This window comes from Rhincodon typus, chromosome 39 (assembly GCF_021869965.1).
Source record: "Rhincodon typus isolate 14 chromosome 39, sRhiTyp1.1, whole genome shotgun sequence".
Taxonomy (NCBI): Eukaryota; Metazoa; Chordata; class Chondrichthyes; order Orectolobiformes; family Rhincodontidae; genus Rhincodon; species Rhincodon typus.
Genome location: NC_063370.1, coordinates 14315051 through 14338797, shown reverse-complemented (window position 1 = coordinate 14338797; position 23747 = coordinate 14315051). Strand labels below are relative to the sequence as shown.

Below are 23747 nucleotides of genomic sequence, written 5' to 3'. Positions count from 1 at the left end.
GCTGTGTTCATCCAGCTCTACACCTTGTTATCTCAGATTTTCCAGCATCTGCAGTTCCTACTATCTCTGATAGTTTTAAAGAGCAATTGGATGTTCAAATGCTTGAGTGGGCTCTCCCACAGCCGAAAAAGGAATATTCAAATCCTTTCAGCGTTTTTGGCCACTTATTGATGATGGTTGAGCAGCTGATCAAAAAGCTGCATTTCTGCAATGTGTTATTACTTAGAACTGCATAACCCATGTGGATTTGGAAGGAAAACCATGGGTCCTATATAAATAGCTTGTGTGTCTGGCATTTTTTTCCACAGTGAGACCTGTTTTGCTGAAAACAAGCTGCTTTCAGATAAAAGCAGATCTTGCCATGTTTTATTGGTATCTTTATGGAAAATCTTCAGGAATCTGTATGATTTCTGATGAGGCAGAGCTGCATATTTGGAAAATGTGTTTAGGATTAGAGTAGAATTTAAAATTTGGAGTCTAGGTCTTTTAAATATGTGGATTTAGATTTTAAATGGAATAGATGTGACGTAAGTTTAAAATCAACAGTGCTATTGACAGAGTATTACTCCAATCATGGTTAATTGTCCCAAGTACTCTCAGAAAGGTGATCTATATGAAGGAAAGCATGAGAAATTGTGAAGTTTGATTGATCACTTGGACCCATTGTGCACTTGGAATGGACCAGATGCTGGTTTTGAAGTTAACTATTGAAGTTAAATACTACGATGAATACCCTGAAGTTCAGAACAACTTATGGACAAGTAAAGCGTTACGGTTAAACCTGATAAATGCATTATTAAAGAGCATGGAACTCACTACAATGCTTCATATCCTGACATTTCTGTTGATAACCCACTGCAGCTGGTTTCATAATTCTTCTTTCAGTGAACATGGAAAATGTCCTTTTCCTTGGAAAGCTAAGAAAAAATAGCTGTTTAAATCGCTTTGACTGCAGGAATAGACTGTTGAGACAGTGGTATTGGAATTTTCTTGAATTCAATAATTAATCCAATCCTGCATTTCTGACATCGAACTCGATCCAACCCCTCGATCCAACCCCTCATCCCTACCCCGATTTGTGCAAATCTATAAAGCTGTCTATCCTTTGACATCCTCTGTACCTTCTCTAGGACCTCCTGATTTCATGCGGGGATCGCAATCACTGTTGAGATCAGTACTGTCCATGCCCGTTACTAATCTGAGTGGAAATGTTCTGAAGTTTGCAGATGGAACAGCAGAGTGAGCAGTGTTTAGGAAACTGCTGCACTTATCTCTTTGTTCGGTTTGTTGCGTTGTGACCGTTTTTAGTTTGTTTTGCAGCAAGTTTTAAACATGTCTGAAGTTTTCCAAAACCCATTATACAGCACTGCACATAGCCAAATAGAACAAAATTTGTTCGATATAAGCTCTGCTACATTGAACTGTACAGCACAGGAATGGGCCCTTCAGCCCACAATGTTGAGCCAAACCTGCCGCCAAATTAAATGAATCCCTTCTGCCTGCCCTTGGTGCATATCCCTCCATTCCTTGCATATTCATGGGCTTATCTGAAAGTCCCTTAAACACCCCTATTGTATCTGCCTAGTCCTCCTCCACCTCTGGCAGCGTGTTCCAGACTCGTACCACTCTGCTTTTTTAAAAAAAATAGCATGCCCCTCCCATCTCCTTTGAACATCCCCCTCTCACCTTAAATACATGCTCCTAGTATTAGACATTTCAAGTCTGCGAGCAAGATTCTGACCGTCAACCCTTACCTTGGCTTGTCTGAAGTCACCTTGCGGCCTCTTCATTTGGGCTAAATTTTGATCTGTAGACACAAATATACACACATAGGAATAAATTGAATAGCTGCAGTTATCACCATGGCCTCAGTAATTTTCAGGTTCACTCAGATTCCTTATGAATAAAGATTACAACTACTTCAGTTGGAATTTGTTTCTCCAGTCTTAGGGAAGCCAGCTTCTAAATGAGTAATGATTTCCTTTGTATGTGTTAGATTTATACTATAGTTATTATCTCTCTCTTTCGTGACATGTCCATCCTGGGCCGCCTCCAGTGTCACAATGACAGCACCCGCAAACTGGAGGAGCAGCCCCTCATATTTCGCCTCGGGAGCTTACAGCCCTATGGCCTAAACATGGAATTAACCAGTTTTAAAGTCTCCCCACCACTGGCTCCATCCCATGTCCAACCCTCCCTCTCATCCCTGCCAGAATTGGCTGTCCAATAGAAGACAGAGGGTGGTAGTAGATGGAAAGTATTCAGCCTGGAGTTCGGTGACCAGTGGTGTTCCACAGGGATCTGTTCTGGGATCTCTGCTCTTTGTGATCTTTAAAAATGACTTGGATGAGGATTTTGAAAGGTGGGTTGGTGGGTTTACCAATGACACGAAAGTTGGTGGAGTTGTGGATAGTGTGGAGAGCTGTTGCAGGTTGCAACGGGACATTGATAGGATGCAGAGCTAGGCAAAGAAGTGGCAGATGGAATTCAACCCGGAAAAGTGATTCATTTTGGAAGGCCGAATTTGAATGCAGAATATAGGATTAATGGCAGGATTCTTGGCAGTGTGGAGGAACAGAGGGATCTTGGGGTCCATGTCCATAGATCCCTCAAAGTTGCAACCCAGGTTGATTGGGTTGTTAAGAAGGCGTATGATGTGTTGGCTTTCATTGACAGAGGGATTTGAGTTTAAGAGCCGCGAGGTTATGCTGTAGCTCTATAAAACCCTGGTTAGACCACACTTGGAATATTGTGTTCAGTTCTGGTCCCTCATTCATAGGATGGATGTGGAAGCTTTAGAGAGGGTGCAGAGGAGATTTACCAGGATGCTGACTGGATTGGAGGGCAGGTCTTATGAGGAAATGTTGAGGGAGCTAGGGCTTTTCTCATTGAAACGAAGAAGGATGAGAGGTGACTTGATAGAGGTGTACAAGATGATGAGAGGCATAGATAGAGTGGACAGCCAGAGAATTTTTCCCAGGGCGGAAATGACTATTACGAGAGGGCATAATTTTAAGGTTGGAGGAAGGTATTGGGGAAATGTCAGAGGTAGGTTCTTCACACAGAGAGTGGTGGGGGCATGGAATGCACTGCCAGTGGTGGTGGAGTCAGATACATAGGGACATTTAAGTGACTCTTGGATAGGCACGTGGATGATAGTAAAATGAAGGGTATGCAGGGTAATTTTGATCTTAGAGTAGGATAATATGTCGGCACAACGTTGTGGGCCAAAGGGGCTGTACTGTGCTGTACTGTTCTATGTTCGCTCGCTCTCGCACCCCCTCGCTCTGGGATCTGCAAAACTCTGCTCAACTACAAGTGAAGCTGTGTTTACTCTGAAAGTTTAAGCCGTGGAGTGTGTTATGTGGACAAGTACTGTTTCTATAATAAAACAGTCAAATTACCTCTTTACATAGATTTACTGGATTGTTACCAAAGTAATAGAAGAATCTATTTTGCAATTTCATCCAAGTGTACAATTTGTGCCCTTGCCCTGTCGTCAAGGCCACATTATCCAGAGTCCATCCTGCTGTAGCAAAAGACTCTAGTTTTTTTTTAATTTGTGTGTTTTGAACAATTTAATATCTGCATCATTCAGGCATGCGTTGGGATCGAAGACATCTTGAGGTCCCGTTATAGATGAGACTGTTTTAATGCTTCCCCCACCTGTGTGTTGGGAGGGAGACTTATAAAAAATTTGCATGTTTTTTTGATTTCCTTGATTAATCAGCATTTTCTCCCAAGCTTTCAAAATGTACATAGCTGTCTCTTTTACTGGTGCCTCCGCATTCCAGGTTGCAAATATAAACCCTTTCCACCTGGACAACAAGGAGCAGCATGAACAAAAACAAAACTTCTGAGGAAGGGTCACCAGACCCGAAACATTAACTCTTTTTTCTCCTTCACAGATGCTACCAGACCTGCTGAGCTTTTCCAGCAACTCTGTTTTTGTTCCTGATTTACAGCATCTGCAGTTCTTTTGGTTTTTATTTAAGGAGCAGCATGAACCAGTGTACCTCTTTCCTAACACATTGCTGCAGCAACAGAGCTCTGTTATTAATCCAGACTGATGGTGTTTAGTACCCTGCTTGGGCAAATCCTATTTTAAATGAAGAGTTGAGGGTCCAAGGCAGACCATTCTACTGGGTTCTGTGCCATAGCTTTACAGCCAGCCAATTCCCAGACATGAATTCTCTTGATGTTTGATTTCAATTAAAGACTATATCTAAAGAATTGGATGGACGCTGGCAAGTGAGATCAGGCATGATCATGCATGTATTCGGAGCATTCGGCGGAGTGTTCTGAGCCCAATGAGTGTTCTTTCTGCTGGTTTCAATTTAAGTGTTTGCCTGCAGTGAATTAAGCTTGCCATAGGCCTCAGAGTTCCTGAATTAATTTGTATAACAGGTTTTATGTCTCACTGCATTTAAATTTAACAAGCTCTCTCTTTGTATTCTCACAGAGGTAAATGCAGTGTGACTCTGCTGAATGAAACTGAAGCAGTCTTTTCCTATCTGGAGAAAGAGGTACGGTTTCTCCTTTTTGACACTTTTCATGAGAGGAAGTGCAATAAGCTGCACAGGGAGCATTGATGTGCATTCTCCAATATTCTGAGTTTTGTGTCAGTGTGCATTAAGGAGTGTGTGAAATAATTATGCATACAGCAAGGGCTGCAAGTTTGCGTAGGGCTGGGTAGGCAGGATGAGTAAATGCCTTTGTCAGTCGACAGTATATGCCCGTACCAGATATTATGTTAACAATCAGCGAACTTGAAAGCTGTGATATTATGTTATGGAAAGTTAGCAACCAAGTATGAGAAAGAAAGAGACAAAAGTAGAAATTGCTGGAAAAGCTGAGCAAATTTGGCAGCATCTGTGAAGAGAAATCAGTTAATGTTTCGGGTCGAGTGACCCTTCCTCAGCTGTGTGGTGAGAAAGGAATGTGTTACAGGAAAGAAGTATGGCACCTACAAGGATCTGAAAAATGTGTGGAAGCTGCTATTACTGCACTGTGCTTCAGGCCAGCATGCAAATAGGACTGGTTGCAACCCAATCCTGAAATGCTGTCATCTTGCCCTATTCCCATGGGGCTGAGGGTGACGTTCATGATGAGTGAAATTGCTGGAGGAACTAGGGTCTTGCTGTATCTGTGGTTAGAAACCAGAGTTAACATTTCAAGTCTAGTGACCCTACTTCGGAACTGAAATTAACTATACATATATGATGTATCTGCTGAAGGCGGGGTGAGTGCATCGGGGTAGGTAAGGAGTGAGCAGGTGGGTGGAGATGGAGCTGAAGGAGAGAGTGCAACATTTAGGAACACCAAGGGATGTATGCTGGGCAAAACAATAGTTGAAAATGGGGACTGTAGATCTCCATGTCCAAAGATGTGGAGGTTAGGTGGATTGGCCATGCTAAATTGCCCATAGTGTCCAGGGCTGTGCAGGCGAGGTGGATTAGCCATGGGGAAGGCAGGGATAGGGTTGGTTGACTCGATGGACCAAATGGCCTGTTTCAGTACTGTAGGGTTTCTATGATAAGTAGATGAAAATGGGTTGGCTGTGCTGAAAGCGGCCCAAGTCATGATAGGACCTAGGGTGTCAGGATGGTTGAAGATCATGGAAGGATGTGTTCACACTCTAAAATTGAACTTGTTATGAGTTCAGAAGGCTGCAGAGCCCATGGGGAAAATGAGATGCTGTTCTTCTAGCTTGCACTGAGCGTCTTTGAAACACTGCAGCAGGCCTGAGAGGGAAATCTCCTAAGAACTTTAGCGTGCCTGTCACCCTCTTATGCTATCTGATGAGTCTGAATATGTTATAGCGTCGTACTACTGAATGGACTTGCCTTCTTGATAAGGTTTAGTTTCTGATATTAGGTCGGTTGCCTTTTGGGGAAAGGTTTTGACCAGCTAAGCTTGTGTCCACTCCAGTTCAGAAAAATAAGAAGTAACTTGATTGAGACTTGAATGTGATTGACAGGATGAATGTGGAGGGATGATTTCTCTATCAAGAGAATCTAGAACGAGGAGTTGCCATTGTTACAAATAAAGGGTTGCCCATTTAAGACAGAGATTTCCTCTGTCTGAAGGTTGTTTAAATGTTTGGAACTCTTCCTCAAAAGGTAACAAAGAAGAATCTTTGAATGTTTTTAAGACAGAGTTGGCTGCATTATTGTTAGGCAAGGAGGTTAAAGATTAGTAGGGAAGCAGGTATGTAGAGTTGAGGTTACAATCCAGTTAGCTATGGGGAGCTATTATTAAATGGTGGAATGGGGTCAAAAGGCCAAAGGCCCTTTCCTACTCCTAATTCATTCATATTTTAAGTTCCAGGAACAATCAATATTGTAAAGATTTTCAAAAATGTTTGCACATTTATTGAATCTCTTGGTGGGAGTGGATTGTGTGTGTGCACACCTTTTCGAGTTGTATTTCCTTGTCTCAGTTTCTGTTAACAAGCAATGGAAACAGAGACACATTGCACTAGAAATATCTCTGCATGGACCTAAACCTCAGTTTTTAAAAAAAATCAAATTTTGGGGAAATGTTTAACGATAATGAGATAATATAAACTGTCATCTTACTATCATTAAACATTTCCCCAAAATTCAAAGGTTCTGCTTTTGAGGAAGAGAGTTCCAAACATTTAAACAACCTTCAGAGAGGAAACTTCAGCTAATCTGTCTTAAATGGGCAACTGCTTATTTTTAAAATGGCAACTCCTAGTTCTAGATCCTCCTGCAAGAGGAATCATCTCTCCGCATTCATGAAGACGTCTCCATTTTAAACAGCCCGGTCAGTAAAGGGAGGATTTGATTGCGATTGCATATGAATTTCTTTAGATTCTGGTTAGAGTTGACTCTGCCTTTCCACCTGTGAAGGAATTCCAGTGTCTAGGAGCCTTAGAATCCCTCACTGTGGTGGGGGGAAATGTCTATTGTGTTGAGCTGGCCCTCTGAAATGACCCTTTTTTGGTTTCTTTCCTTTCTTTCAGGATTCTTTTTTTTATTGTCTAGTTTACGATCCACAGCAAAAGACTCTTCTAGCAGATAAAGGAGAGATCCGTGTAGGTCCCCGGTACCAGGCGGACATTCCTGATTTACTAAAAGAAGGTGGGTGACGTACGCAATCAGCCATTCTTTGGGTTTAATCTGAGAATTGAACAGCGGTTTTAAGATTTTACATTTTTAAATTTTTTTTTTGCCTCACTTAAAATATGTGGGTTTGGAGAAAGACAAAGGAAGCATCAGCAATCCAGCAAAGACAGTGTGTTGATGCACTGGGTCACGTAGTTGAAACTCATACTCCCACTCTTTCCCATCCTTTTATTGGTGAGGGTGAGTAGGACAAAAGAGGAAGCAGAAATTTATAGCCACTTCTGAGGCTAGATTTATGGATTAGAGCTTGGCGCTAGTTTGGCAGCCTTTTATCTCCTATTGACCTTTAAATGTTAACCGAGTAGCCATGTAGGAGCAGGAATAGGTCATTCAGCCCCAACGAGATTGTTATTCCATTCTTTTGATCATAGCTGATGTGTATGTCAATTCAGTTTTCCTGTCTTAACTCCGTAATCCGTTAGTACTCTTCCCTAATAGAATTTGGTCAGTCAGTCCATGTCATGTTTACACACCACTGCCCCACCAACCTTTTAAATGGAGAGCAACAAAGCTACAACAGAAAAGGGAGTTGGGAGCACTTGTGCATGAAACACAGAAAGCAAGCACACAGGTTTAGTGGGTAATCAGGATTGCTGGCCCTTATTTCAAGGAGGTTGAACTATAAGAGTTGGGAAGTCTTACTGCAACTGTACAACGTGCTGACAAGACCATGCCTGGAGTTCTGAGAGCAGCTTTGGTCCCCTTACTTGAGGTGAGAAATTTTATTGGAGACAATTCAGAGAAAGTTTACTGGGATGATCCATGGTATGGAGGGATTGTCTTGTGAGCAAAGATTAAACAGGTTTGGATTTGATTCACTGCCTCTCATTCTACCAAACTCCAATCTCACTGAAACATATAGGATTCTTAAGGGCTTGACAGGGTAAATGCTGAGAGGATGTTTCCCCCAATGGGAGAATCTGGGACGAGAGAGCATAGTCTCAAAATAAAGGGACTCCAATTTGAGATTGAGATGAGGAGGGATTTCTTCTGAGGGTTGAGAGCCTTTGGACCTCCTTGCCTCAAAGAGCAGTGGGGACAGAGTCCTTGTGTATATTTAAGGCTGAGATAGATTCTTGATTAGTTGGGGAATCAGGGTTACAGGGAAAGAGTAGGAAAGTAGACGTGAGGGATGTTGGATCAGCCACGGTTCTTTTGGATAGCAGACCGGACTCTGGGCCAAACAGCCTATACCTATTCCCATTTCGTATGGCCTTAGACCTTTCCTTTCGTATCTGATTGCACAGCTTTCATCCACCTGGTTTGAAAACTCTCAAAGCCCTCTGCCTTCCTCCTGCAAATTCTTCTCAAACTTCGACTCTTGTTTTGGTCACCTGTTCCAGTGTTGCCTTCCTTCGCTTGGAGTTCTTCTATATTCGGCTGATCCATGTAAGATGCCTTTATGTTCGAAACTCTACTGCAGTACTTCAGGAGTCCTGCAAGCCTGCAGGTGCTGTCTTATGCCTGAGACCTTTATCTGAGGCCTCATCTGTGCCCTCAGATCGATGTAAAAGATCTGGTGCTACTGTTTTGAGCAGGGGGGTTATTCCTGTTGTCTCAGTCAGTATTAATCCCTCAACCAACAATGAGAATGTTAAAACCATGGGTTATTTGGTCATTATCACATTGCTGTTAGTAGGAGCTTGCTGTATGTGAATGACTGCATTTTCCACAATGGCACTTACGTTCCAAAAGTATTTGATTATTTGATAAGTGCTTTAGGGCATTGTGAGTATGTAAAAGGTGCTATGAAAATGTAAGGCTGACCTTTTTTAAAAATGATGCTTTTGGTGAGAAAAATCAGGGAACACAGGTTGATCAGTTCAGAACTAAAGCAACTAGCGCGGTGGGTCTAGGGTCTTTAAGGAGTACTTACTGAAGCCACCTGTATAATATGTAGCACTGAGAAGAAATGTTTGATTGTGTAGGCAGAGGGTTTGATCCCAGGGAGCAAACCAAGTATTGAAGCAGCCCTACCTGGGTTACTGTGTAGTTGGGCATTAGAGACAGTGCAGAAAGTGGCAACCAAACTGAACTAATGTGCAGTAAAGAGAAGATATTTGAATGTTGAGCATTCGTGAGGAGGTAGATCAACAGAATAACTGGTGACATGACTGAGGATTACCAAGAATTGTTCCAGTCCAGTTGCCAGATTAGCTGGTCATGCTGGCCTACTCCTAAATGCATAAAAAAACAGAACAGGCGTATGTACATGGTTCTTCGTGTCTGCTGCACCTTCAATAAGATTGATCTTGCACCTTAACCCTCTTTTCCATATTTCTAGATTTCAGTGGTGTCCAAAATCTATTAATGTCAGATATACTCAACAACCAAGTCTACACAGCTGTCTGGAGCAGAGAATTCCAGTCCAGCAACTTCTGTTTATCTCGTAGTTGCTTAACTCCCCTTCTCGGGCTGTGACCCCTCATTCTAGATTCCCTGTCAAGGGAAAACCCTACCTGTGTTTCTCCTGTTGAGTGTTTTAGAAGTGTTACACTCAAAGAGATTGTTTCAAATACTTGTAAACCTGATGATACAAGCTTATTGTACTCGATCACTCTTCATAAGATAATCACCTCATCCCAGGAATCAATCAGTGAACCTTAGATGCACTTCCTGTGAGGCAGGTTCATTTCTACTTGGGCAAGGAAACCAAAATTGTACATTGTACTCCAAGAGTGTGACTTTGCCAAAGCCCTGTATAATTGCGTTGGCTTCCCTAATTGCTTGCGATACCAAATTAGGTTTCATAAGTTTGTCTATAGGGCATCTAGACCCCTCTGAACACAACAATTCAGTTTGTAATTATTTAAAAATAATCTGCTTTTCTCTTTAGCATCTGACTGGTTATCATGAGCAAACTTGGATGTGTTGTTCTTGGTCATTTTATCTGTGATTGTAAATAGCTGAGGCCCAAGTACTGATTCATGCAGGAGCCTGCCAATTCTAGCCTTTCAATGCCAAAGTATGCATTTTTTTCCCTATCTGTTTTCTGTCCATTTAACTAAACCTATGTTTACTCTAATTGTTATCCCCAACCTCATGAGCCCAACTCTGTGGCACCTTAATGATTGCTTTTTGAAAATCCAAATACACCACATCTCTTCTTTCTTCATAATCCGCCCTGCTAGTTACAGTCTCAAAAACTGGTCAGCTGTGATTTTTCTGTCTTTGCTTTTATTCTTTCATGAGCTGGGGCCATTGCTGGCAAGGCCAGCGTTTGTTGCCCATCCCTAATTGCTCTTGCACCAAATAGTTTGCTCCAATCATTTTAGAGGAATTGAGAGTCATATATAGGCCCGATTACCTTTCCTAAAGAACGTTCGTGAATCAAATGAATTTTTACCACATTCTACAGTTTGACAGTCACCGTTACTAAAACGGGCTGTCCATTCCAGATTTTAGCAATTATAATTTTAATTACACCAGCTGCCATTTGAGGCATTCAAGAGAGCACTGGATGATTATTTAAATATAAACATTATTCAGGGTTACAGGGAAAAGACAGGAGATTAGCACCAAGTTAAAATGCTCAGAGTCGGTGCTGACATAGTGGACGGAATAGCTTCCGTCTGCACATAGCAATTGTGTTTTTGTGATAGGATTTGAACCGATGATCCTGTGGTATCAGCCTGCACCTCTGGACTATTAGTCCAGTGACATTACTACAATATCACTGTCTCCATCAATCCAAACATAGTGTGATTTTGTTTTTTGGTCCAATGTCCCTAGGAGTGGATTTACCTGATATCTTTATCCCATTATCCTTTTATACCTTTATCCCATTACTGTTGTCAGGCTATTTGGCCAAGAGTCGAATTCCTTCCCTGCCTTCTGCCTTCTGTCTTGTGCAGCAGGATTAGTGTTACCTTTCAAACCATGAAAGTGATTCTAAAAATCTGGGAACTTTACAAGATCAAAAATGAGCAGGTCCATTCGCTGTAGCCATTCTTTTAAAACTTTTGTCAGGCATTACAGTTTATTATTTCTTTGCTGCTATGCATATCATTATGTTCTTCATTTTCACTAGACCCCTAGACCCACCCTGAGCGTTGTATCACAAAGATGGCTAGGCATTGTTCAATGTTGCTGCCACCTTCTTAGACTCCATTGCAGTTTCTCCTAATTGCTGTGTCCACTATCATTCATTGCTTTTCTTTTTACACATCATTGGAATCTTTTGTAATTGTTTTTAATGTTAGTTATAGAATCACGCAGCATGGAAGCAAACCCTTCGGTCCAACTCATCCGTGCCAACCAGACATCCCAATCTGACCTCCTCGCATTTGCCAGTATTTTGCCCATATTCCTGTGAACCCTTCCTATTAATGTACCCATTGAGATGCCTTTTAAATTTTGTAATTGTACCAACCTCCTCTACTTTCTCTAGCAGCCTGTTCCATACACGCGCTACCCTCTGCATGAAAAAGTTGCCCCTTCAGTCCTTTATAAATCTTTCCCCTCTCACCTTAAACCTTTTCCCTCTGGTTTTGGACTCCCATACCCTGTGGAAAAGACCTTGGCTATTCACTCTATCCATGCCCCTCATGATTTTAGAAACCTCTAGAAGGTGACACCTCAGCCTCTCATGTTCCGGGGCAAAAGCCCCAGCCTATTCAGCCGCCTTAAAATTTTATCCTTTATTGTCTCTCAATTTTGTCAGTTTCATGTTTAGTGAATTCAGTCACAACCCTGTACTTTCCAGAGTCTCTGCACAGTGTGATCCACTCCTATACTTTGCTGTATTCACTGATGTTTAATGTTTTTTCCCCATTTTATTTACTCAGATGAAGAGGATGAAAGAGATCAATTAAAGCTTGAAGTAAAAATCTGGGATCCAGACAACCCCCTGACCGATAGGCAGATAGATCAGTTCTTGGTCCTTGCACGGTAAGCTAATGACTGTAGCACCCACCTTTGCATTTTTCTGTGCTTTTGTAGCTTGAGACCTGTTTATTCTGGTTGTCTCACTGGTCTTTCATAAGAGGAGCAGGGCTTTAAGCCATCAGTCCCCTGATGTTGGCATCTGGGTATAGAATTATTCGTGCAAATGGGGGTCACTGCTCTTTCTGTTCCTCTGGGTGTAGTGAGGAAACACTGCCAATTCAACATGCAAACTTCCTAAAGTTTACTGTCTGTCTGGAGTCTTTTCTGTCAGTTGCTATTGGAAAGACAATGAGAGTCCCTCCCTGCAACTCCAGCCTGATCTAGTCAGCCCAGCCTCCTAGCTACAGTCAGAGGAAATTGTGTTGGAGGTTTTTGGCAGCTTGGCAAGGGCATCATTTTCAAAATTTTTGAACAGTGGTCCCACAATGTGTACAGCTTCTGGTTAGTTTGCTGGGAAGTCAGCACAGACACTAACCTTGTCTATTTGTATCTAAAAGCCCTGAACTGCATTTGTGGTTGCCTGCAAATTACCTCTCCCTTAATCTCACCCTGTGGCAAAACGGGACATGCTCTTCGATTTTCTGAATAAGGGTCTAGGCCTGAAACGTCAGCTTTCCTGCTCCTCTGATGCTGCTTGGCCTGCTGTGTTCATCCAGCTCTACACCTTGTTATCTCATGCTCCTTGGAGTGCTATTTGTGCAGAGCACACAGTTAACTTGATAGTCTCTGAATCTGAAACAATCGCTACTCGTGGTCAGTTGAATGTTGACTCGTGGAACTGCCCTATCCCTTTAAGGGAATAAACCAGATTACCCTTTTTGATTGGGTTTGTTTGTAATGATTTATTCCTATGTTTTATAGATCTGTAGGTACGTTTGCTCGGGCCTTAGACTGCAGTAGCTCCATACGACAGCCAAGTCTACACATGAGTGCTGCGGCTGCCTCTAGAGATATCACACTGGTAAGGATGCAGCAGTTTTTATTATCCATCAATACATTGCAGTTGTAATATTAATTTCTGAAGTGATCTGTTGTACAGAAAACTGGCTTGATGTAGAAACCACTTATAAAGCAATGAATATTTCTACCATGCACATGGTTTAATTCCTACATATATTAACACTGCCATTCCTAGTAGAAATGACCGTCGCGCAGTCCTTGCACTGCACCCTCCATATGGTGTGCCACTACCACTGTGCTATATGGGATAGACTTCAAATGGAAACAGCAACACAAAATTGTGCATCCATTAGGTGTTGTGGGCCACCACCAGCAGCAGCAGCAAAGTTGTATTCTGTAATGTTAATGCCCACCATCTCCCTCCCTTTTGCCATCAAGGTAGGGGCCATTGACCGTGATTTTATGAAGAGGGGGCGTACCAAGGATGCACCACCAGGCATACGTAAAAATGAGGTGTCAACGTGGTAAAGCTATAGCATAGGATGACTTTCCTTCCAGATAGTGGAAGCTGCATGCCATAGACAGCTAAGCAATCCTACAAGAAACTGATCATATCTAAGTTCTGCAGTCCTCCCACATTCAGTCGTGAATGATAGTGGGCAATTAGGTCACTAGAGGAGAAAGCTTCACAAATATCCCCATCCTCGATGATGAGGCAGTCAAACTCATCAGTGCAAAAAACAAGAGGGAAGCATTCTTAGTCACATGTGCTGAGTGGATGATCTATCTTAGCCTCTTCCTTGGGTCTCAAGTTTCATAGATGTCAATGTGATTCAATCCACAAGATATCAAGAAATGGCTAAAGGCACTGCCCATGGCAAATACCCTGACAACATTCCAGCAGTAGTACTGAAGACCTTGAGTCCACAACTAGCTGCGACTCTAGTCAGAAAATTGGTCTAATATGACCTGCCCAAAAAATGCAGGATAAATCCAATCCAATCAATTATCTACCAATCATTCAATCATCAACAATGTGATGTAAGCTGTAGGCTGTAGTTGACAGTACTGTCAAGCAGTGCTTGCAGCAGTAATGTGCCTGCTAATGCTGTCCTTGGGATCTGCCAGGGCCACTCAGCTGCTGATCTCATTACACACTGAGACTAAATAAAGGCAAAACAATTAAACTTGAGATGAGAATGACTGCCTTTGGCATCAAGGCTGCATTTGATAGTGTGGCATCAAAGAACCTGAGCAATGGGAATCTGGAAAATCTTTACGCTAGTTGAAGCCATGTTTAAAAAAAGCAAAGCACAAAATAACATAGGTTATGGTTGTTGAAAGTCCTTCGTCTATGCTGCAGGAGTTTCTCATGCGAGTACCCCAGGCCCAACCATCTTCAGCTGCTTCATCAGCAACGTTCCCTCCATAAGGTCAGAAGTAGGATGTTTCCTGATGGTTGTACAATATTCAATACCATTTACAATGGTTCAGATACTGAATGCACCCATGTCTATAAGTAGCATTCAGACTTGAGCAGGTATAAATGACAAATAACACTTAAACCACAGAAATACCAGGCAGTGAGCATCTCCAACAATATAATCTAACCATTGACCTTCTAAGATATTACTATTGTTGAAGCCCCATCAAAGTCCTGGAGGTTACCATAGACCAGAAACTGAACTGGACTAATCTTACAAATACTGTGACTACAAGAACAGGTCAGAGGCTAGGAATTCTGCAGCAAGTAATTCACCTCATGATGCCCCAAAGCATGTCCTCCAACAAGACACAAGTCAGGAGTGTGATGGAATACTTCCCACTTGCCTGGATGAGTGCAGCTGCAACAACACTCGATGAGCTCAACACCAACCAGAACAAGCAATCCATTTGATCAGAACCAACTTATATATTTACCCTCACCATGGCAGCAGTGCACTTTATATGTTGAGCTTTGCAGACTGACTGCATATTGCTTGCCCTGTGAGGGGGTCACAGTAACTTTGTGCTGCTTGTCCTGCTTGGGGAATGTTGTAACTGAGTACATGCACGTTTATTGTCTTGTGTGGATGGAGGTATTGACCCTCATTCTGTCCGCTTGCAGTTTCACTCAATGGACACATTACATAAAAATAATTATGATGTATCGAAGGCAATCTCAGCGTTGGTGCCGCAGGGAGGGCCTGTGCTCTGTCGGGATGAGATGGAGGAATGGTCGGCCTCTGAAGCCAATCTATTCGAGGAGGCCCTAGAAAAATACGGCAAGGACTTTAGTGACATTCGACAAGACTTTGTAAGTACTGCCTGAAATTATTAACAATGGCTCTCCAAGGAGAAGTCCTTTTTAGTCTGAGCTCACTAACTATTTTGAAGTTAATTGAATCCTTCTAAATCTGTTTTGAATGAGATATCTGTTGTCCTGAATATTGATACTCCAGCTCTGAATACTTGGTTGGTGCACTGAACTGGTTTAAGCGCTGATCTTCTACTCCTCAATTGGAAAATATTGGGCAAGTCTTTATTTTGTCTGCCTTTGGTGTTTATGGGACAGTGTAAAAGAAATTTTTATTCTGTCTAGCCTTTGCTTTGCCTCCCCAAAGAGTGTTTTAATGGGACGTGATAGAGTAGTCTGATGATTGCATATTGCACTAAGGGGCAAAGCCCAAATCTCTTCCCATAATCTCTCTGCCTTCCTTGTGAACACGAGTCCCAGGACTGCAATGGTGCCCTTGTGACAACTCCTCCGAAAAGGAGTAAGGGGTCTATTGGGTTACTGTGGATTAATCAGGACAAGTTACGTTTACAGATATTTTAAATCAGCTTGTTTGGTTTATATGACACAAGTCTGGGTCAGGTGGGACTTTAACCTGGACCATCTGGCCCAGAGGCAGTAGCACTACCACTATTCCGTAAGAATCCTTTACAAGTTGCATACTAGGGTAGAAGAAAGAACCAAGCTCTTAAATACTCATCAACCTGTTCAGATGTTATGATGCATAACTGGACCAGGTGGGACTTGAACCTGAAACTCCTGGCCCACAGGTAGGGATATTGTGGCTCCACCACAAGAGCACTTTTGAAGTTGGAAAAATCCTTTCAATGTCCTTCACGAGCATTATCAAACAATCATGTAATAGTAAACTTTGGAAGCCTGCAAGTAAGACCCCTTAAAGCTAATGGAGAAGCCTGGATTCACTGAGGGAGACATGTTGTGAATTGTAAAAGGAAAGCAAGGGATGTGAATGGTGTGGTGTGCTGGGGCTAAATATAATAAAATTGGGTACTGGGGGCAAATAGAGGTTTGCAAATGGCTCAAAGCCCCATATTTAAAATTATATCTATAATGGTCAAGGATGCAGAATAGAGATGTAATGTGAAGTTGAATACTTGTAGCTACACACTCTACTCTAGTTGGCATGATTACAGTGCACATTGATATACTCTGGTAGCAGGACATCACCAACAGGTGTAATGAGAGGTTGCTCAATCAGGAAAACCTTTCCAGCCACACCCAGCTTCCTAGGTATTCTCACTTTTACACTGGTGGACTTTGGGACTATGGTAATTAGAAGTTATGGTTTGAATGGTACTTCAGTACCTGTGACATGATCCATGTTTGACTGCAGTGCTGAGGGCCCATAATATCCGGGGTACCACAATTTGAATGAAATCTCAAGTTAAGACCTCATCTTTCAATTCAGGTGGACATAAAAGGCCGCAATTTTTTTTTGAGGTGAGCAGTCCATTCTCAGTGTCTTGGTCAACGTTTGTTAATTAACATCGTCATTAACTGATGATTCATCTCATTTTGGGATCTTACTGTGTGCCAGTTGGTTACAGTGTTTACTTCTTAAAAAACCTTTTGGGTTGAAGCACTTTGGAACATTCTGAGGATGTGGAAGGCACAATATAAATGTAAGTCGGTCTGTCTTCATCCCATTTGCTCAAAAATGGAGGAGACCCTGAATTTTTCTCTGTGTGCAGTGGCTCATGAGGATTTGGCTGAGTTTATTCTTATTGCCAAAAACCATCTTTGGAGAAAATATACAAGAGACCTCCAAGGTGAACACCAGCTGCTTTGTCGATCAGGCCAGCAATTTGCTCAGTCTGCACAAGAAATGGCTTTGCTGCAGGTGCAACAGAAATACCTAGTGAGTGGTTTAGTGCTCTTACTGTCCCATATAGTGGCAGGGATTTTGGTGATCTATCGGGTGGGTAGGTAATGTTCGAAATATTCAATTGCATTGTTGTTCTGGATTCAGAAATGCCTTTTCTTTGTCTGTTGCAGCTTCCATGGAAATCACTAACCAGTATAATCGAATACTATTACATGTGGAAAACAACCGACAGATACGTACAACAGGTAAATGATTCTGTACAGTACTGAACATTGTCGAAAAAGTAGCTGTCTCTTCACAGCCTGGGATGAGCCAGCTGACTGGCTTCTTCACTGGGCTTCCTTGGCATATTGGTACCAAACGCCACCTCAAGCCATTGCACAGTAATGTTGTATGATGTGATTCTGATGCAGTGATCTTCCTAATATGACATAGTGGAGAAGAACGAAAAGGTAAGATATTTAAATGAGGGACTGCATAACATTGAGGTACAGAGGAATTAGGGTATCCTTGTATGTGAACCATAAAAGGACAGTGTGCAGATTGTGAATGGGATATTGCTGTTTTGTACAGGAAGTGGATGATAAAAGTAGGGAAATCTGGTTTCAGTTGTATATAGGACATTTGTGAAACAACACCTAGCAAATTGCATACCATTTTGGTCTCCTTGTTTGAGGTTTACACTTCAGAAGCTGTTCCGGTATTACAAGTGAAGGCTGAGTCTATACTAAGGGTCTATGGAATTCTCTTCCTTTGAGAGCAGAGGAGGGTGAGTCACCAAATAAATTCAGAATTGAGTAGAACAGACTTTTGATCGATACGGGAGTTGGAGGTTGATGGGAGAGCAGGCAGGAAAGTGGCATTAAGGCACTATCAGGTCATCCATCATTTTATTGAACAGCGGAGTGTACTCGAGGGTCTGAATGGCCTACTCCAATTTCTTATAATCTTTGGATAAATCCTACTCATTAGATCCCATTAGTCTTACAGCCCTGTAGATTTGTTCCCTCTCAAATATTTATCCAATTCCCCTTTGAAAGTCACCGTTTAATCTGTCTAACACCCCTTCAAGCAGCTCATTGCAGATCATTATCTGGATAAAGAAGTTCCTCCTAGTTAGTTGTCACTTTTCATAAATCTGTGTCCTTTGGTCACTGACCCTCTTTCTAACTGAAAGATTGTCTTCATCTCCTCTATCGAAAGCCCTCCATTTTTGAGCACTTCCATTTATATGTCTGCTGTGGGAGCAATCCCAGTTTCTTGGGGGGGGTCCTGACATTGATGAATTAATGTGTATTGTTACAACTAGCACTGACTGACCTGTGTAACACCACCGTCTGCTTAGAGGTTTGAGGGCTTTCTGCAGCTGCAACTGGAATTGTACTGTCACTATTTTCAAGTTAATATTTTACACACATTGCTGTACTTTTGAGGTTCTTGTGATGGAACTGCTGTTCCTGTGTGGTAGTGTTGGCAGTACATGATGAATAATTTCTGATCTACTGTTACTTTCCAACTGCTCTCACTCATTTGAGGAAAACCACTGTCATTGCTGTTGCACCAAAACAACATTCTTAGCCATTAATCATGACCTGTGACCCGGAACTGTATATCAAGAAAAGAGTTTTAAATTTAGAAATAGCTAAGAAGAAGGTTTTGAGGCTCGGGGTGTGTACCTTTGATGCTCAGATGGGGGGGTTGGGAGTGGGTGTTTGGGGCTCAGGCAGTGTTGGGCTGAGAGTTTTGGGATTCAAGAGGGATCAGGAATGGGCTTTAGGCTTGGGAATATTCAGCAAGCAGACTATGTTTCTAACAAGATGTAGGAAAAATATCACAGTGGAAGGATAGAGTTTCTTCGGCTGTTTCTTTTGCATTGGTACCCCTGAGCTAGCGCTGGTCCCACTCTGGTTGTTCCTGTATTCACAAGAAGCTCACTTGTTTTGCTTCCCACTGCTGCTCCTCATAGGGATGCTGAGGCAGCCTGATCAGCTGTTCTGATGGTGAATGAATTGTTATAGGAGAGACTCATTAATGCTTTCACAACTAAATATCTGCACCTCAGCAGCATAGTAAGTAGACCAAGGAAAACCCAGCTGCCCCAACTCTACTGTGCAAGTCCCTTTGAATCAGTGTCAGGTACCTCATACCTTTCCCAGGTACTTGCCAAGCTGAAGCTCAGCAGGGGTAGCAGCAATATATGTACATGTGGTGCTTTGGCACAGTTGTCCTATGGATATAGAGTCCAGAGATTAAATCTTCATGGATCCCAAGAGCTATTGTCCAAGACTGCAGTCAGTAATGAACAGTTGAATTTTGAAGAATAATCAGCCCTCAGAATGTATCTGAGTTTTGAATGCATGGGGAGGTAATGATGTCATGGTAATGTCACTGGACTAGAAATCAGAACTCAAGGTTAACATTTAGAGACAGGTTTGCATCCCACCATGGCAGACGGTGAAATTGAATTCAATAAAATCTGGAATTAAAATCTCTTCTAATGATGACCACGTAGCTATTGCCAATTGTAATTACAGTAGACCCCACTGGGTCACTCATGTCCTTTAGGGAGGGAAATCTGCCGTCATTACCTAGCTTGCCCTATGTTGTAGCACTTAACTGCCTCTGAAATGGACACTCAGTTCGAGGCAATGAGGGATGAGAACGAGATGCTGGTTTGTCAGCCATGCCCATGTCCTATGAAAGGATAAAGGAAACAAAAGTGTGAGTAAGGAAGGGATGGGTCTGGAGCACTGACTAATCAATACAGTTTTGTTTTCACAGAAACGCTTGAAAGCAGCTGAAGCAGAGAGTCGACTAAAGCAGGTTTACATCCCCAACTAGTAAGTACTCCCATGAATATTGTCATCTTTAGTGAAAAAGGGAATGAGGTATCATTGTCATGAAATCTGGGTGGAACAGTATTGAAATGTAACAGTTGCCACTAATCCTAGTCTGAAATCCTTAACTGCTTTTTCACACCCATGAAACAGATAATTCTATGTTCGGGCTAACACAACTTATCTAATAACGTTTTGAAAGCTCTGGAGGGAATGCCAAATAACCTATAGTCCAGTCTTTACTTGATGGGAACATACTTGCTTTCTCAACAGTTGGGTGGATCCTGGAGTGTTTTTGGGACATTTTGATCTGTTTTAAATATTTTTGCGTGTTGTAATGCGAGTAGTTGTTTACCTGCAAAATCTTTCCATTGAATCTAATTTTTTCTTCTGAATGTTGCATCTTGGAGTACTGTTCCATAGGTTCCTTAGTCATGTGATCTTTCTATATGTGAGTAGTAACATTTGTCAGAACCTTTGTCCCTCAGTCTGTTCACACCAGTTTTTTATTTGTCTGCTCTTCATCTTGTACGCCTTCTTTTGGAGTGGTAATTTTTGGTCAGTATACTTTAGTCACTGATTTTGGCAACTTGGCCATTAACAGCATTGTTCTTCTGTTTGCAACTGAAGAGAGAAAGCAAGATCCAGTTCACCAGGTTTGCAGCAGTGAGATTCGTTTTGTGCAAGATGTAATGTCATGCTCATCAGACACCATCACCCTGTCTGTAGGTTTCAATTTCCATCGCTTTTATTTTCTTTAGCAACAAACCAAACCCTAATCAGATCAATGTGAATAACACAGTCAGCAAACCAGGGATGGTGAATGGAGCTGGGTTCCCAGGACAGAACGGAGGAGCTGGCAGGGCTTGTGAGAGCTGCTACAGTAAGTAGACCCTATTGCTGTTCCCCATTTGCTCACTGCTGACTGTTTAAGTGCCATCCTATGATGTGTCTAAGAACAGCAAATGCACACGCATGTAGGAATTTGCTTGACCAGTAAACAGGATTGGAAACCCTTGGGCTTTCGTAAACTAAATGGCTTGGATGTGATCGAGTTATAAAGGGACAGTGCAGGATTTTTGGGTAAGACCGATATCAGGTACCAGTTACTGGTTAAAATGGCAAGTTACCACCTGATTGACCTCTGCCATTGCTGATTGTATTTCTGAACACTACCTCTATCCTTTTGCCATTGATACTTTGTGTGGCATTTCCCCCTGAAGGTAGTACTTGCAATGAAGTCTTGCGGTATCAGTATGCTAATGCACATTACAGGAATCTCTTAGGACTGGGATGTCCGTTATATTTAGTGTAGTGAATCGGGAAGAGACCTCTCCTCTAGTGCATTGATTTTTCAATTCAACTCTGAGAATGCCTCAAACAAAAACAGAATTTGTTGGAGAAACTCAGCAGGTCTGGCAGCATCCTCAGGTGGCTAAGGAAATTTGGCATGTCCACTAATCATAGAAAGCATCCTATCCAGATGCATCACAGGTTAGTATGACAACTGCTCTTCCCAAGACCACAAAAGAGAGTCGTGAACACAACCCAGTTCATCATGCAAACCACCTTTCCTTGCATTGACTCCGTCTATACTTCCTGCTGCCTCAGGGAAAGCAACCAACGTAATCAAAGATGCCACCCTGGTCATACTCTCTTCCACCCTCGTCTATCAGGCTGAAGATATCAAAGTTTAAGTGCGTGTACAAACCGATTCAAGAACAACTTCCTCCCTGCTGTTATCAGACTTTTGAACGGACCTCTCAAATGTTAATGTTGATCTCTCCCTCTGCACCTCTGCTGCTGTGTCACCGTATTCTGCACTGTTCTGCTACCTGATGCACTTTGTATGGTACGATCTGCCTGTACAGCATGCAAAACAACACTTTTCACTATCTCAGTATATGTGACAACAATAAATCAAATTAAAATCTGAGAGAAAGCTGAGTTAGCATTTTAAGTCCAGTGACCCACCTTCAGCTCCGAGAGTCCTAGAGATGTGGCACGGTGGCTCAGTGGTTAGCACTGCTGCCTCACAGCGCCAGGGTCCAGGGTTCAATTCCACCCTTGGGCAACTGTCTGTGTGGAGTTTGCACATTCTCCCTTTGTCTGCGTGGGTTTCCTCCGGGTGCTCCGGTTTCCTCCCACGCTCCAAAGGTGTGCAGGCTGGGTGGATTGGCCATGCTAAGTTGCCTGTAGTGTTCAGGGATATGTAGATTAGGGGGATGGGTCTGGGTGGGATGCTCTTGAGTGTCGGTGTGGACTGGTTGGGCCGAAGGGCCTGTTTCCACACTGTAGAGATTCTATGATTCTATTTTATGTACAGCACAGAAACACACTCTTCGGTCCAAGTTGTCCATGCTGACCAGATATCCTAAATTAATCTAGTCCCATTTGCCAGCATTTGGCCTATATCCCTCTAAACCCTTCCAATTCATATAGCTAGGAAAAGGTGGTGTCTATGCTGAAGACGGGCTGAGGTGGACAAAATGAGTGAGCGGATCGGCAGAAGTAGAGCCCAGAGAGAGAACAAAGGAGACAAAGGGATGAATGATACTATGTTAAGAAGAAAGAAGAGCTGATAAGGGAGAGCATATGTAGGTAAAAATGAGTTGGCTGTGCTGAAAGCAGCCCATGTTATTGAAAGGACCTCTAAGGTGGAGTGGATAAAGAACATGGAAGATAATATGCAGATTTTAAAATTATTTAAACAGAAATTTCTGGAGAACATTAACATGTTTGGCAGCATCTGTATTTATTTTCAATCTCCAGCATCTACAGTTCATTGTTTATATCTAAAATTATTGAATTTGATATTGAATCCTGGTTGCTGTGGGGTTCCCAAGTGGAAAATGTGGTGACATTCTTCTAGCTTACACTGAGCCTAACTGGAGTACTGCAGCAGGCCTGAGATGGAAATGCTGGTCAGAAGGCACAGTGGTGTGTTGAAATGCCAAGCAACTGGAAGCTTAGTGTCATTTTTGTGGACAGAATACAGGGGTTCTGTAAAATGGTTGCCCATTCTGATTTTGTCTGCCAACGTAGAGGAGACTACATTGTAACAGAATGCCTCCTCTGTCTTCCGATTGTAAGGGGTGCTATATTTGGTTACTACTTAGTCTACTTCCAAGTGGTTATAGGACAAAACTGCTACCAACAGACAGAGGCAACGGACTGCCTGATTTGGTACTGGAGCATTCATTTTCTGGGGGATTCTCAGCTGAGGCTGATCAGAACACATTTCTAGAGCACTGTAGAAATGTTTTACTTCATACCCAACCTGCATTGTACCATGCCTAGGATTGTTAAAAACGCCAGCAGATAGAAACCTTTACTCTGTAACTAACCCATGCTGTACATACCTAGGATAAATGAGAGATGCTGCATTTTGAAAGGCAAATCAGGGCAGGACTTGTACACTTAATGGTATGGTCCTGGGGAGTGTTGCTGAACAAAGAGACCTTGGAGTGCAGGTTCATAGTTCCTTGAAAGTGGAATTGCAGGTAGGTAGGATAGTGAAGGTGGTGTTTGGTGTGCTTGCCTTTATTGGTCAGTGCATTGAGTATAGGAGTTGGGATGTCATGTTGCATCTGTACAGGATATTGGTTAGGCCACTTTTGGAATACTGCATGCAGTTTTGGTCTCCTGGCTGTAGGAAGGATGTTATGAAATTTAAAGGGCTCAGAAAAGACTTACAAAGATGTTGCCAGGTTGGAGGGTTTGAGCTAGAGGGAGAGACTGAATAGGCTAGGGCTATTTTCTCTGGTGCATCAGAGGCTAAGGGGTGACCTTATAGAGGTTTATAAAATCGTGAGGGGCATGGATAAGGTAAATAGACAAGGTCATTT

The 23747-nt window shown here is 42.4% G+C and overlaps 1 protein-coding gene across 3 annotated transcripts in view; it reads left to right on the top strand.

Annotated features, from left to right (window-relative positions):
* LOC109933334 (metastasis-associated protein MTA1-like) overlaps positions 1 to 23747 on the top strand; it is a 98301-nt gene that overhangs the window by 49311 nt on the left and 25243 nt on the right. For all 3 annotated transcript variants that reach the window (XM_020532315.2, XM_048618287.1, XM_048618288.1), the window contains 8 exons: positions 4463 to 4526; positions 6992 to 7109; positions 11942 to 12044; positions 12903 to 13002; positions 15049 to 15237; positions 17233 to 17307; positions 19844 to 19902; positions 20661 to 20782. In XM_020532315.2, the coding sequence (XP_020387904.1) occupies positions 4463 to 4526; positions 6992 to 7109; positions 11942 to 12044; positions 12903 to 13002; positions 15049 to 15237; positions 17233 to 17307; positions 19844 to 19902; positions 20661 to 20782 (830 nt within the window). The remainder of the gene's footprint in view (positions 1 to 4462; positions 4527 to 6991; positions 7110 to 11941; positions 12045 to 12902; positions 13003 to 15048; positions 15238 to 17232; positions 17308 to 19843; positions 19903 to 20660; positions 20783 to 23747) is intronic.